The 10,962-nt window shown below is 34.4% G+C and overlaps 2 protein-coding genes across 4 annotated transcripts; one reads left to right on the plus strand and one right to left on the minus strand.

Annotated features, from left to right (window-relative positions):
• Positions 1-441: 441 nt before the first annotated feature.
• Positions 442-2,419, plus strand: LOC100805024 (uncharacterized). Of its 3 annotated transcripts, none has more exons than XM_006588628.4 (4): positions 442-709; positions 890-984; positions 1,096-2,059; positions 2,156-2,419. In XM_006588628.4, the coding sequence occupies exons 1-4, from the start codon at positions 647-649 to the stop codon at positions 2,252-2,254; spliced, it is 1,221 nt and encodes a 406-aa protein (XP_006588691.1). In that variant the 5' UTR covers positions 442-646; the 3' UTR covers positions 2,255-2,419. The 3 variants fall into 3 exon arrangements, with proteins under 3 accessions (XP_006588691.1, XP_006588692.1, XP_006588693.1); XM_006588629.4 differs by having other exon boundaries at positions 463-703; XM_006588630.4 differs by having other exon boundaries at positions 465-709; positions 1,096-2,070.
• LOC100786824 (cellulose synthase A catalytic subunit 4 [UDP-forming]) lies at positions 2,407-10,202 on the minus strand. Its single transcript, XM_041006096.1, is given in 17 exon segments — positions 2,407-2,820; positions 2,822-3,277; positions 3,641-3,698; positions 3,700-3,858; positions 3,860-3,984; positions 4,294-4,587; positions 4,692-4,942; positions 5,007-5,133; positions 5,316-5,401; positions 5,404-5,452; positions 5,550-5,774; positions 5,776-5,970; positions 5,972-6,167; positions 6,596-6,701; positions 6,862-6,931; positions 7,187-7,236; positions 9,460-10,202. Coding segments are annotated over 17 exon segments (2,616 nt in total). The 5' UTR covers positions 9,503-10,202; the 3' UTR covers positions 2,407-2,694.
• Positions 10,203-10,962: the final 760 nt, after the last annotated feature.

Here is a 10,962-nt window from a genome sequence, read left to right on the forward strand (position 1 = left end):
ATTAGGGGAGACGACAGTAGCAATGCAAAAGACAAGACATGACAAATCCGTCAACGGCCTATTTCTTGTAAGTTGTTGTAATCGTTAGATTACTGAAATAAATAAATAAATAAATAAAATTCCTCATGTTATTAATTGAACAACAAAGGTTCTTCAGTTTTATAAGGAACGAAATCATAATTTGTAAGAAGGTTGGATTCTCATATAAAAATTAAATTTTATAGGTGGATAACTTATAATTATTTTTATAAGTATTTTTTGAACTTTGAATTTTAGTGTTGTAATCCAGAGATCCGACTTACCAGAACTTTTCTGTAAGAAAAAAAGGAAAAGTTATTAATTAATTAATTGAAAAAATAAAAAGAAAGAAGAAAACTGCAATTTACAGGGTGTAAATCACAGTCATCATGTTTATAACGGTCAGTTTCCACTTTTTCAAATGAAATACAATATTTTGGTGAAAGGGAAAAAGAGGCTTTCAGGTTTGTTGACCGTTTTCTGGCCCCAACACAACACGCTCTTCCTCTTCCTTTTTCTCTTCTTCTTCCTCTTTCTTTCACTTACACATTACACACACATGTATTTGATGCCACCAATCTCACCCATCACCTCACACATTCCCATCATCCAAACCTTCTTCCTCTGAATGGGTTGCTTTTTCGGTTGTTTTGGTTCCTCCAAACATAGAAACCACAAGCACAAGGTTCAAGTATGTCTATGACTCTTCAATTCCCCTCACCCCTTTTGAACAACAACCCCAAGATTTTCTTTTTCGGTTTCTTTTATTCTCTGTTCCAGATAAAAACGTGATCTTTTCTTTCAATGCCATAACCCCTTTTCTTGTTTTTCTCAGCAGCCAAACAGAGCTAAGTTTTTTTTTTTTTTTCAGAGAAATGATAGTAGCAATAGCAAGCAAGAGCAACATAGTGTCTCTTTGGTTCATGGTTGCTCCACAAATGCTATTAACCCTATACCCCAACTCCAGTAAGCAATTCCCATCTACGACCTTCAATTTCATTAGTTACATACTATTTTTGGAAGCTTTTGATATAGATATATGTGGTTTTTTTATACTTCTTTTTTTTGTTAATGCAGGGATGAAAGTGAGGAGCAACTAAGTGTTAGCAGCAGAAAGAAAGTGACATTTGATTCCAATGTGAAGACCTATGAGCCTGTTTTAGCGGATGAAGTTGTGGAGAGGAAAAATGAGCAAGCTTTGGCCCAACCAAAGTCATCTTCCTCTGAAGATAGTTCTGTGACTTCAACGGGGTCGAACCCTCCCAACCATAGGTACCAGAATTGCCGCGACAGTGACGATGAGGAGGAAGAGATTGATTATGGAGACAGTGATCTTAGTGATGGTGATGAGGATGATGATGATGCCATCAAAGAAGAATGCAATGAAGTGAGTGAGGACTTTGGGGAAGATGGCATAGTGGCAACTACTGTTTCTGATGATCATGTGTTTGTTGAAGAAGAGGTTAGTGTGAAGTCCATTGGGTCCAACCCTAATGTGAGAGACAGAAGTGCTTATGTTCATCCTGTGCTGAATCCAGTGGAGAATCTCACTCAGTGGAAAGTTCTTAAGGCTAAGAGAACACCAATAAGGCCTCAGAAAGAGAATGATTTTGGGGTTGGTGTCAAAGGATCACCTTTCAGCTTGAATTATTCCGAAAGCGACACACCGAAGAAGTTGAACCGGGAGATCCGAGTTGATGCCAGCCTGTCAAATTGGTTGGTCTCACCAGAAACTACACCTGTTATTAGCAAGGCTGGCTCAGTGGCATCCTTTGCTGGTACCCCTGATAGGAGCACCTCACAGGGTTCATATTCTGTGATAAGTCATGAAGATAGGCCCATTTTAGGGGCATTGACATTGGAAGAGATCAAACAGTTCTCGGCTACTTCGTCTCCACGGAAGTCACCAAGTAGGAGTCCAGATGAGATGCCTATTATTGGCACTGTTGGAACCTACTGGAATGCTGCAGGCTCTGCTGAGGATCCTGGCTCAGTCTCTTCCTTTAAAGGAATTCCGAACTCAACAAGCAAGTACAGAGAGGTAAAGATGAGGTGAACACTTTTAAGAGATACTATTACTCATTAGTTGAGGGTGAATGATTCTGATTTGGACATGCACTGCTGTGTGGTATTGCAGGATAAGAGAGTGAATTGGCACTCAACCCCTTTTGAGACAAGATTAGAGAAGGCTTTGAATAGAGGTGCTTCTTCTGCTTATGTTCCTCGTGTATTTTAGAAGTTTGCAATACTGTGTTGATTCAAGGAGAGTGTGAATTGTGCAGGGAATGTATTTTTTTTATTCTTTTAACATGATTGAGTGTGACTTTTCCTTTTCTACTGCAATTTGTACTTGGCTTTGAAGTTATACTATAAAAATTCAGGTGCAGCTTATAACACAAAATCATATTTCATGTCTTTGCAGCGTAGCTGAAATCATATTCATATTTCATGCTTTAATGATTACAAAAATCATATATCTCATAAAGCAATCTTTTAGTTTTTAGATGAATCTTGCACTATAAATCTATCCAGCTATCAAGGATACACAGCCTGTGCATATATATGCATGCACTCGTAATTCAACTAGTGGTCTTTATGGTTATATAGAGACCCTCTCACACCGTGTTCAGTTGAAATGGGAAGATAGATATCCATACTCGTCTCCATTACACCACCTTAGCATCTTATCCCACACTGTTTGAGTGCTGGACCTGTCTGCTTGGGCAAGAAAATATCAATTCGCACCCAAATCATTGAGAAAATTATGGCTAGAACTATTGACCAGAGGACTACAATGGTAGGGGGTTCTGTTTTGCCTTCCCATTAGACCTTTGAGGAAAGGATATAAGTGCAAAATGACCCACAAGGAGAAGAAAAGCTTCCCAAAGAAAGGTCCCCATGAATCATATCCATTGTTAATGGCATCGGAGATTCCAGCCACAATTCCCACCATATTTAAGATTACAAGACTCGTTGGTGGGATGAGAAGAGTAGTCCACTTGAAGAGATAGAGCTGTCCAAATGCTGCAGTGTCATTTGCTGATTTTGCTCTCACAGTGAAATTAGTGTGTACTCCACCAACTTTAAGGAGACCTTGAAATACAGCAAAAAGGTGTGCAGAAACTCCCCCAGTGACCCAGAATTGCTCATTGCGCCACCAGTCCTGAATGCTAACCCCACTCCAGCGAAGCTCTAGCACACAGGTTAAGACGATGGAGATAAATAACGCCATCAACCAAATGCTAGCAAGGTTTGACAGCTGCACACAACAGAACTTTGGTCAGAAGACATGAACCTAATGCCTACATTGTTTTCCTTTCTTTTAAAAGTATTAGTGTATCAGAGCTTAACAAATTGAGTTATCCTAGTAATCACAAGAGATGACTATTGGTTTCTAATCATATTTCCCATTTAATATAAACCAACTAACCATGGTGTTCGCACAAGCCAAAATCATTTAGAAGTCTTTAGGCCTATCTTTCACATAGCTCCCCTTACATCCTCAATGTGAGAATGGGAGCCTGGTAGAAATGATCATTTTGTGCATGTATATATAGTTAATGAGGAAGGATTACTGCATTCAAGCTAATTGAATGTAATAAATTGACTATTGTGCACCTACAGTGGGGATGATGAACTTTCCAGTCAGAAGACAAACAGCTGGAATTGTACAGTAGATACAATGGGATGGAAGTGAAGGGATAGACAACGGAATTAGTGTAGGCCAATCTCTGCAGCCATTTCAGTTTTCTGCTATAGCCATACCACAAAGGGCAGTCACTAAAGAAAATCTCAGTAGAACCTGAAGCCCATTTCAGAACTTGGTGTAATCGGTCTGAGATTTATAGGAGCAGATCCCTTGAAAGCTGCTTTCTTTTGCATGCAGTACACTGATTTCCATCCTCTACAATGCATGTTAAACCCAGTTAAGAGGTCTTCTGTGACTGAGCCATAAAGCCACCCAATCTGTAGGAAAAAAAAAGTCAAGATGTTTTGATTTCTTGGAAGTCATGAAATTCTAAGTATGGGCTTACATATGGGGAAATAAATGTCTAATTAAAATTAAAATGCATTCTTGATGTGTGCAGGAGCTTTCTATCAACAAATCTAGAATGTTTTTTTTTTTTCATTTTAAGGACTTTTTTTTTTCTCGAACAAGGCAAAAGGGAAAGAGCTCATTGTAATAACTGGATTACCTCTTTTCCCCCCATTCAGTTTTCTCTTCGTAGTCACAGCTTATAACAAGAATTGCTTCCTTAATCAGTAATCGAGAGCGTTGGTTCCTTTTTGAAGTCCACCATCTTCCATCAAAGCAGAAGAAATGAAGGACAATTCCTCTTCCTCATCCTCATCAAAGTCCTCAAGCTCTTGATCAGTCTCGTCATCATCAGATGAAGACTGAGGAGAGTCACCAGAACAACAGCTGCTGCATGAAGGCCAGCTGCAACTCTCCATCTTTGGCCTTTTATCAAAAGGTGGCTCACAGCCATATAATGCCTGCCTGTTGAACACACATCCAGTACCAACATGCATAGGACCTTGAATCCCATCAAGGCATTTCATGTTGATCTATGACACCAACAAAGCAAAATTCAAGGAAGGAGTTAAGGATGAGTTAATGAAATTGCAATTTGTGTTGGGATTAGTAGAATGTTCCTTACATCAAAGAATACAGTATTGTGATTAGCATATCTGTCATTGCAATCAATGCCATCAAACCTTCGTGGAAATTGGACATAACAGAACTTCTTTCCAATTTGGGGGTCCATTAAAAAGCACATAGCCTCCCTAAGAACCTTGCTATTATTGATGTATTGGTCACAATCCAGATTCAATGCAAAAGGTGCATTGCTAAGCACAGCAGAAACTCGAACCTTTTGAGGAAATACAGCATTGTAAGAGTTATAATTTGTTTTTCTTATATCTTGTTCATATAACTGGATGGAATTGAATTATATACTTGAAGTTTTGGGCTTTACGCTACTTACCAGAGCATTTCATAGCACCAGCTTTACTGTGATGTTGATAACCAGGACGTTTTTCCTATGAAACATACACAAGCCTTGGCAGTTCCTTGCCTTCTATGTCCAGTGCACCAGCACTTCCTAGACATACCTGCAAAGACAAGTCCATGGTTATATTTTTATATTCTTCGTTTGTTGACTATCCAAAGTTTTGAAGAAATACTAATTTTTCAGACTGAATTTCAACCCCTCCCTCCAATTTGATTTAGAGGGCCGAAATCAATAAAAATTAACATTTGTCATGGGCACAAAATCCAAATGCAGTTGCCAAACCTGAATCATTCCTGGATGATCATCCATGTTCTTTCCAGGCCATGGATTACCATCTTGCATCACCCACTCCTCTTCTTGTTTTTTTTAGCCTTTGCAGCCAATTCATTAATTTTCACCTTGAATTCTTCATGCTCTCTCTGCAAAAGTGCAAAGGAAAATGTTTCAAGTCTCACACGGATAATAGAACAACATAAAAAGAAAATCAAACATGGCTTATATATATGTAGTCCCCACCTTCATGGCCCTGCGATCCTTAACAAATGTTGGGTGCATCTTATCTTTCAAGTAATCAAGTTTCCAAGAGAGATAAAACTCAGGTGCCCTTGGCTCAATGTTATACTTGTTACAAAAAGGAACCCATATTCTAGCAAACTCAGCAGTTTCTGACAAGGTATCAAAGAAAAGCATAGATGCACTGTCATCAGAGACATAACAGCTAACCTTCTCAACAGGATAATCAAACAGACAACACTGACAGAACCGTGTTCGCCGTTAAAATAGGTGGTTCCTTCAAAGGGTCTGCAGTGGTCACAAAGATATCAACTGGTGCTAGAAGGTTTGGCTCCCCCCCTTCACGCTCAAATCTTATGGACAAACGTTCAAGGTAAGTATCGCGAGTAATGGGGAACCACTTGGGGATTTGGTCTACTAACCAAAGACAATGCAAGCCAGATTTCACAGACTACAGAGGTTATCCATAAGGCAAGTGCTTCATGCACTGGAGTTGTTATGCGCAAGTGGAAGAAGAAAACTAGGATAATGAGACGTATGATTATGACCATGCGATACGGATTGATTAGGCTTCAAGATATTGGAACTTTGCACCACAAAGGTTGCCTTGACTCAGCCAAACTGCAAGGAGCAACACCTCCAAAAATTAGTCATGGTTGCAGTGACAACAATAAGAGGTGAAAAGAAGAATTTAATCAGGATGCATTTATAGTGTAAAAGGTTTTTTATATTGTCATCTGATCATAGCTTGTCATGTAGAATAAAATTGTTGACTTCTATAATTACTACTTTAAAAGTCACATAGCACCAACAACAAATGAAAATTAAACTCAAAGAAAAAGGTAATTTACATATATGTATATGACTTTAATTTATACACATTTAGTGTAAAATATGTTTGCATAGACATCCAGAATATTTCATCCTATTCATTAATAAATAGGATGTGACAAATATTTTATAATGACAGTATATATAAATTTAAGTCTACGTAGATTATGAGTTCTTCAATTCATTAATGGTGTATTTGAGAGAAGACAACAACTTACAGGTAGTCATCTTCTGCTTGGTCATTGCTCTTTAAACTTCTCTTCTCTTTCCGTTTCTCTGCATTGCTGTAGAATGCTTTCTGCCCTTCAAAATCCTCATTAGCAACTACAGAACAGAAGACCAACTCAGAAAAGTGTGTATAGATTAACAAAAAACCAGAGAAAGGAAAACCATTGTGGTGAAATCAACATATAATTAATTAGCAACTTAGCATTAGAATTTGTTTATGTTTCCAAAGTTAAATTAATAGAAAAAAGATGTTCACCACTTCCGGCCGCAGAGAATGCTTGATCATCATTGTGTTGCCACTGCTGTTGGTTGAAATCTCCATTTTCCTGCAAAAAAGACACATGTACAGTGTACCCTTAGCACTTATATTTCATTGTTCCAAAATTAAGTTAAAGGACTAAAAACAAAATTTAATGATATGAAAGTTGAGGGGACTAAATTACATGATATGAATGTTCGGAAACTAAAAACAAGATTTAACGAAAGTAGAGACACTGAAAACAAGTTAATTATTGAGTAATAAAATTTGAACAAGTACGCAAAGTAAGGTTTGAGGGGAGTAATTAAGTAAAACAGAATACCTCTTCCGAGAAACGAAATCCATTTCGGGAGTGAGAACCAGTGTTTAAGACTGCACTCATGGCCATTGCAACAAGGAAGTGTGGATTGCGGAGAGATCAGCAGAAGGGTATATTATATTAATATAAGAAATGGAGGGTTAAGAGTGATCACAAAGGAAGAAGGATAAGCACTTGAACAATGTAACCATCAAATGAAACACCCTGAGAATAGGGAAGTCAAGGGTTTGATTCTGAGGTGACAAGTACTTCAGTTGTTGGATGATCACTTGCTTACTGTGCTATGCTATGTCTGCATGCCCATGCAAGTAGTATGCATATATATATATATATATATATATATATATATATATATAGCTCGTGTCTTCTACCTAACTTAAACTCTACTTTCTTGTTCTACAGATCTTATCATACACTTTCACAATCCTTAAATCTAATATGGACTCATTATACTTTTTTAAAAAATAAATAAATTATCCTTTTCATTTTGAACCGAGTCTCAATAATGTCTAACTCGAACAAACCTAGCTCATTGCCTTAGCACCCTATAAATCGTGGCTAATCTCATGTCCAACTAAGACACAATAATGCAATTTCTAGGACCATTTCTTTGCATCTTAGACTAGACTTCATAGTCAGCTAACGTAAAACTCCAACAACACTTCATCTTGTCATCTATAACACTAATGTCTTCTTCCTCAAAAAAAATTATTTGTTCTATAACACTAATGATTTTAATCCTTGCTATTAATTATAACACTAATAAATCCCTCATTTTATTGGAAACATATATATTTATTTGAAAAAGATCCCCTTCATCTTTGTCAGGATATCACAAATCTAGACACGGGATAAAAACATATGCTAAACTTTTCATTCTAGCTAGCTAACTTGTTATTTGTATGTGTTTTTTTTTTTTTTTTTTATATCAAAAACTTTATAAAAGTTATTCTATTAACGATTATTTGTTTCAGCTATTAAAATATTTTTTTTATTAAAGGATACATTAGAAAAGTTATAATATATGATTGTATAAATAAAATGAAAATTAAGAATTTTTTTCGGTAGAATAATTTTCTTAAAAAAAATATAATCTTATTACTTTTTTAAAGTTAAAAAAAATTGTCTTGAATAGTTGAATGTGTAAAATTGAAGGTATACAAGCACCGAAGACTTACAAAGTTACTAGTAAGATAATTTAATTAAGGAATAACCTTTTAGATAATATGAGAATGGACCTTACAATTGTTTCTGATTAATTGAATCTGGACGTGACAGGACGGTAATAATCTAGAAGTATGGTAGAGATAATGAGTTCTGAACAATAATTAATCGGACCTAACCTAGATAATAGGCATTTAATTGGGAGATTATTGTTGTAGCAGATCAAGTGTCATATTAAACATGAAAAAGTTAAAATGCACTTAAGTAACACGTAAGAGAACTTGGGTTAATCTTTTACCTCACAAAATAATTTACTTTTCGAGCTTGACCGAACCAAGAAACTCAGAAAAGAGCAAGACAACTCTCTAGAAAACTTATGAATTCAAATATTATAATAAAAAAATAGTGTTTTTTTAACCAAGTTAAAAAAAAAAGGTGAGATTCAGTCTAAAAGACCAAGTTATTTGAAGACCAAGTTATTAAGACAACCAAGTCTAAGTAAAATATCTATATTATATAAGCACTAAATTAATTTAAAATTAATTTTTAAAATTTAATTAAATAAAAAATTTAACCTTTTAAATTATGAAACAAAATATACAATAAGACTTACATGCTATTGATATTTAAGAATACCAATATATAGTTTTAGGCTAAACGAAATTTCTAATGTATATATGATCCCTATCCTCACATATTAAAAAGGTTATTTTACGTTTATATATATAAAGAAAACTTTTGTATCCGTATAAAAGGAATTCAACCATGAAAAGAAATAAAACTCGGTTAAACCATGCAAGAATAATATACATATGCTATGTAGAAAAACATTTTGAGAATTTTAGAAAAACACACTCCATAAAAAATTACGTGGAATTTCTCATGATAAAGAATTTGAGAAGACATATCACTTTAGACTAGACAAATTCATATAAATAAAACTATTTATAAGTTCTTTTATACATTTAACTTAAATTAAATAACTATGAATAATTATTATTATTATCCCCCCGGAATTCGTTATAAGTGTTGTGTATTTCTTTCTTATTCTTTTTGTGGCAACATTGAAATACACATCAAACAAAAACTTAATAGAATGAAAACTTTCAAACCTGAATCAATCCTGGTGTGGTGTCTATGATCTATCAGTGCCATATTCCCACGCCACGGGATGCTTTAATTATCCACATTTTTTAGGATTAGTTTCTTCTGAGCCACATATAGTTAGCCAATTAACAATGCGTTCACTTTGAATTCTTCATTGTTAGGGGCTTTATATGTCTCATGCATGTGGGGGCAATATCACCATAAATAAATACATATATAAAATGATAAAATTAAGTAACTTTCATTAGTCATTTCTCAAGAAAAATACTGTCTCGTTTCTATTAAGAAAACCTTATTTGTGGAAAAATGAGGAGAAAATATTTTATTGTTACCCTCCATGCACATTGTATATTAATTCTCATTAATTATTTGACGATTTTGTGTCTTAATCAAATGATAATTAAATACCACATGATTGGCATCATGTGTATTGCCAGACTTTTTTTTTCATCAATAAGAGTTATTACCTATTTCAGTTTAATTTATTTTAAAAACTAGTAATATTTTTTACTTAATTACTATTTTAGCTTTTGAATTTTGGAAATGTGTTTTTTTAGTTCCTAAATTTTAAAAAATTACTTTTTTAGTCCCTAAAATAATAAATTGATACTTGATGACGTTTTTAGTACTTTGTGGTGATTTTTAACACTTTATAAGTTTTAAAATATAACTTCAAGTGGTTGAAATAAAAATTAATTCATGGCAACTAAAAAATTCCACAAAATATCAATTTATTATGTTAGATTCTAAAAAGAATAATTTGTTAAATTTTGGAAAAAAAAAGTTTAAATTTTAGGGACTAAAAAAGACACACATTTCAAATTCAAAGACTAATTAAGCCTAATTTAAAATTAATTTTGATATTAAAGACTAATTTTTATACTTCTTTTAAAATTGTTGAAACTAGTTTCAGAAAGAAAATAGATTGATTTTCCAAATTAAATCATAATACTGAAATCACATAATCTATTACAAGTTTACAACTATAATTTCTTCCCTCTTCTTTTATTTTTTTTTTCTCTCTTTATCTCTCTTCCTTCTTTGCATACTCCCCAAAATCTTTTTCCTTAAAGTAAACGATTATTGCCTCCGGCACACAAAAATAATCTCAAACATTTACACTTAAGCTTACCTTTAATTTTCGAAGTATGTTTATAGAAGGCTTTTGAATGGAGAGCTAGCTAGCTGCACTGGCATAATCACTGGCTCTCACTCCCGAAATGAAGTCCATTATATTACATTATAGGGTCCACAAGGAAATGCACAGAACATCTTCCTTTGATCCAATTCATGAGTAGGAGAGTGGCTAATGAGAGAAACTAGAAGGGAAAACAAGCATTTTTAAGTCACAGAAGTTAAAAATCAAAGTGTAGCATATATATATAACAAACATAACTTGCAAGGTTTGAATTTTGGACCAAAAAAGCAGCAAAGTAAAAGCAGGGTAGTCTCAACATATATATATATATATATATATATATATATATATATATATATATATATATACC

The sequence above is a fragment of the Glycine max genome, chromosome 10 (assembly GCF_000004515.6).
Source record: "Glycine max cultivar Williams 82 chromosome 10, Glycine_max_v4.0, whole genome shotgun sequence".
Classification (NCBI taxonomy): domain Eukaryota; kingdom Viridiplantae; phylum Streptophyta; class Magnoliopsida; order Fabales; family Fabaceae; genus Glycine; species Glycine max.

Coding starts and splice junctions, on each gene's coding strand:
- LOC100805024 (XM_006588628.4), top strand. CDS start 647: ATGGGTTGCTTTTTCGGTTGTTTTGGTTCCTCCAAACATAGAAACCAC. Junction 985..1,095: donor AACCCTATACCCCAACTCCA/GTAAGCAATTCC, acceptor TTGTTAATGCAG/GGATGAAAGTGAGGAGCAAC. Junction 2,060..2,155: donor CAACAAGCAAGTACAGAGAG/GTAAAGATGAGG, acceptor GTGGTATTGCAG/GATAAGAGAGTGAATTGGCA.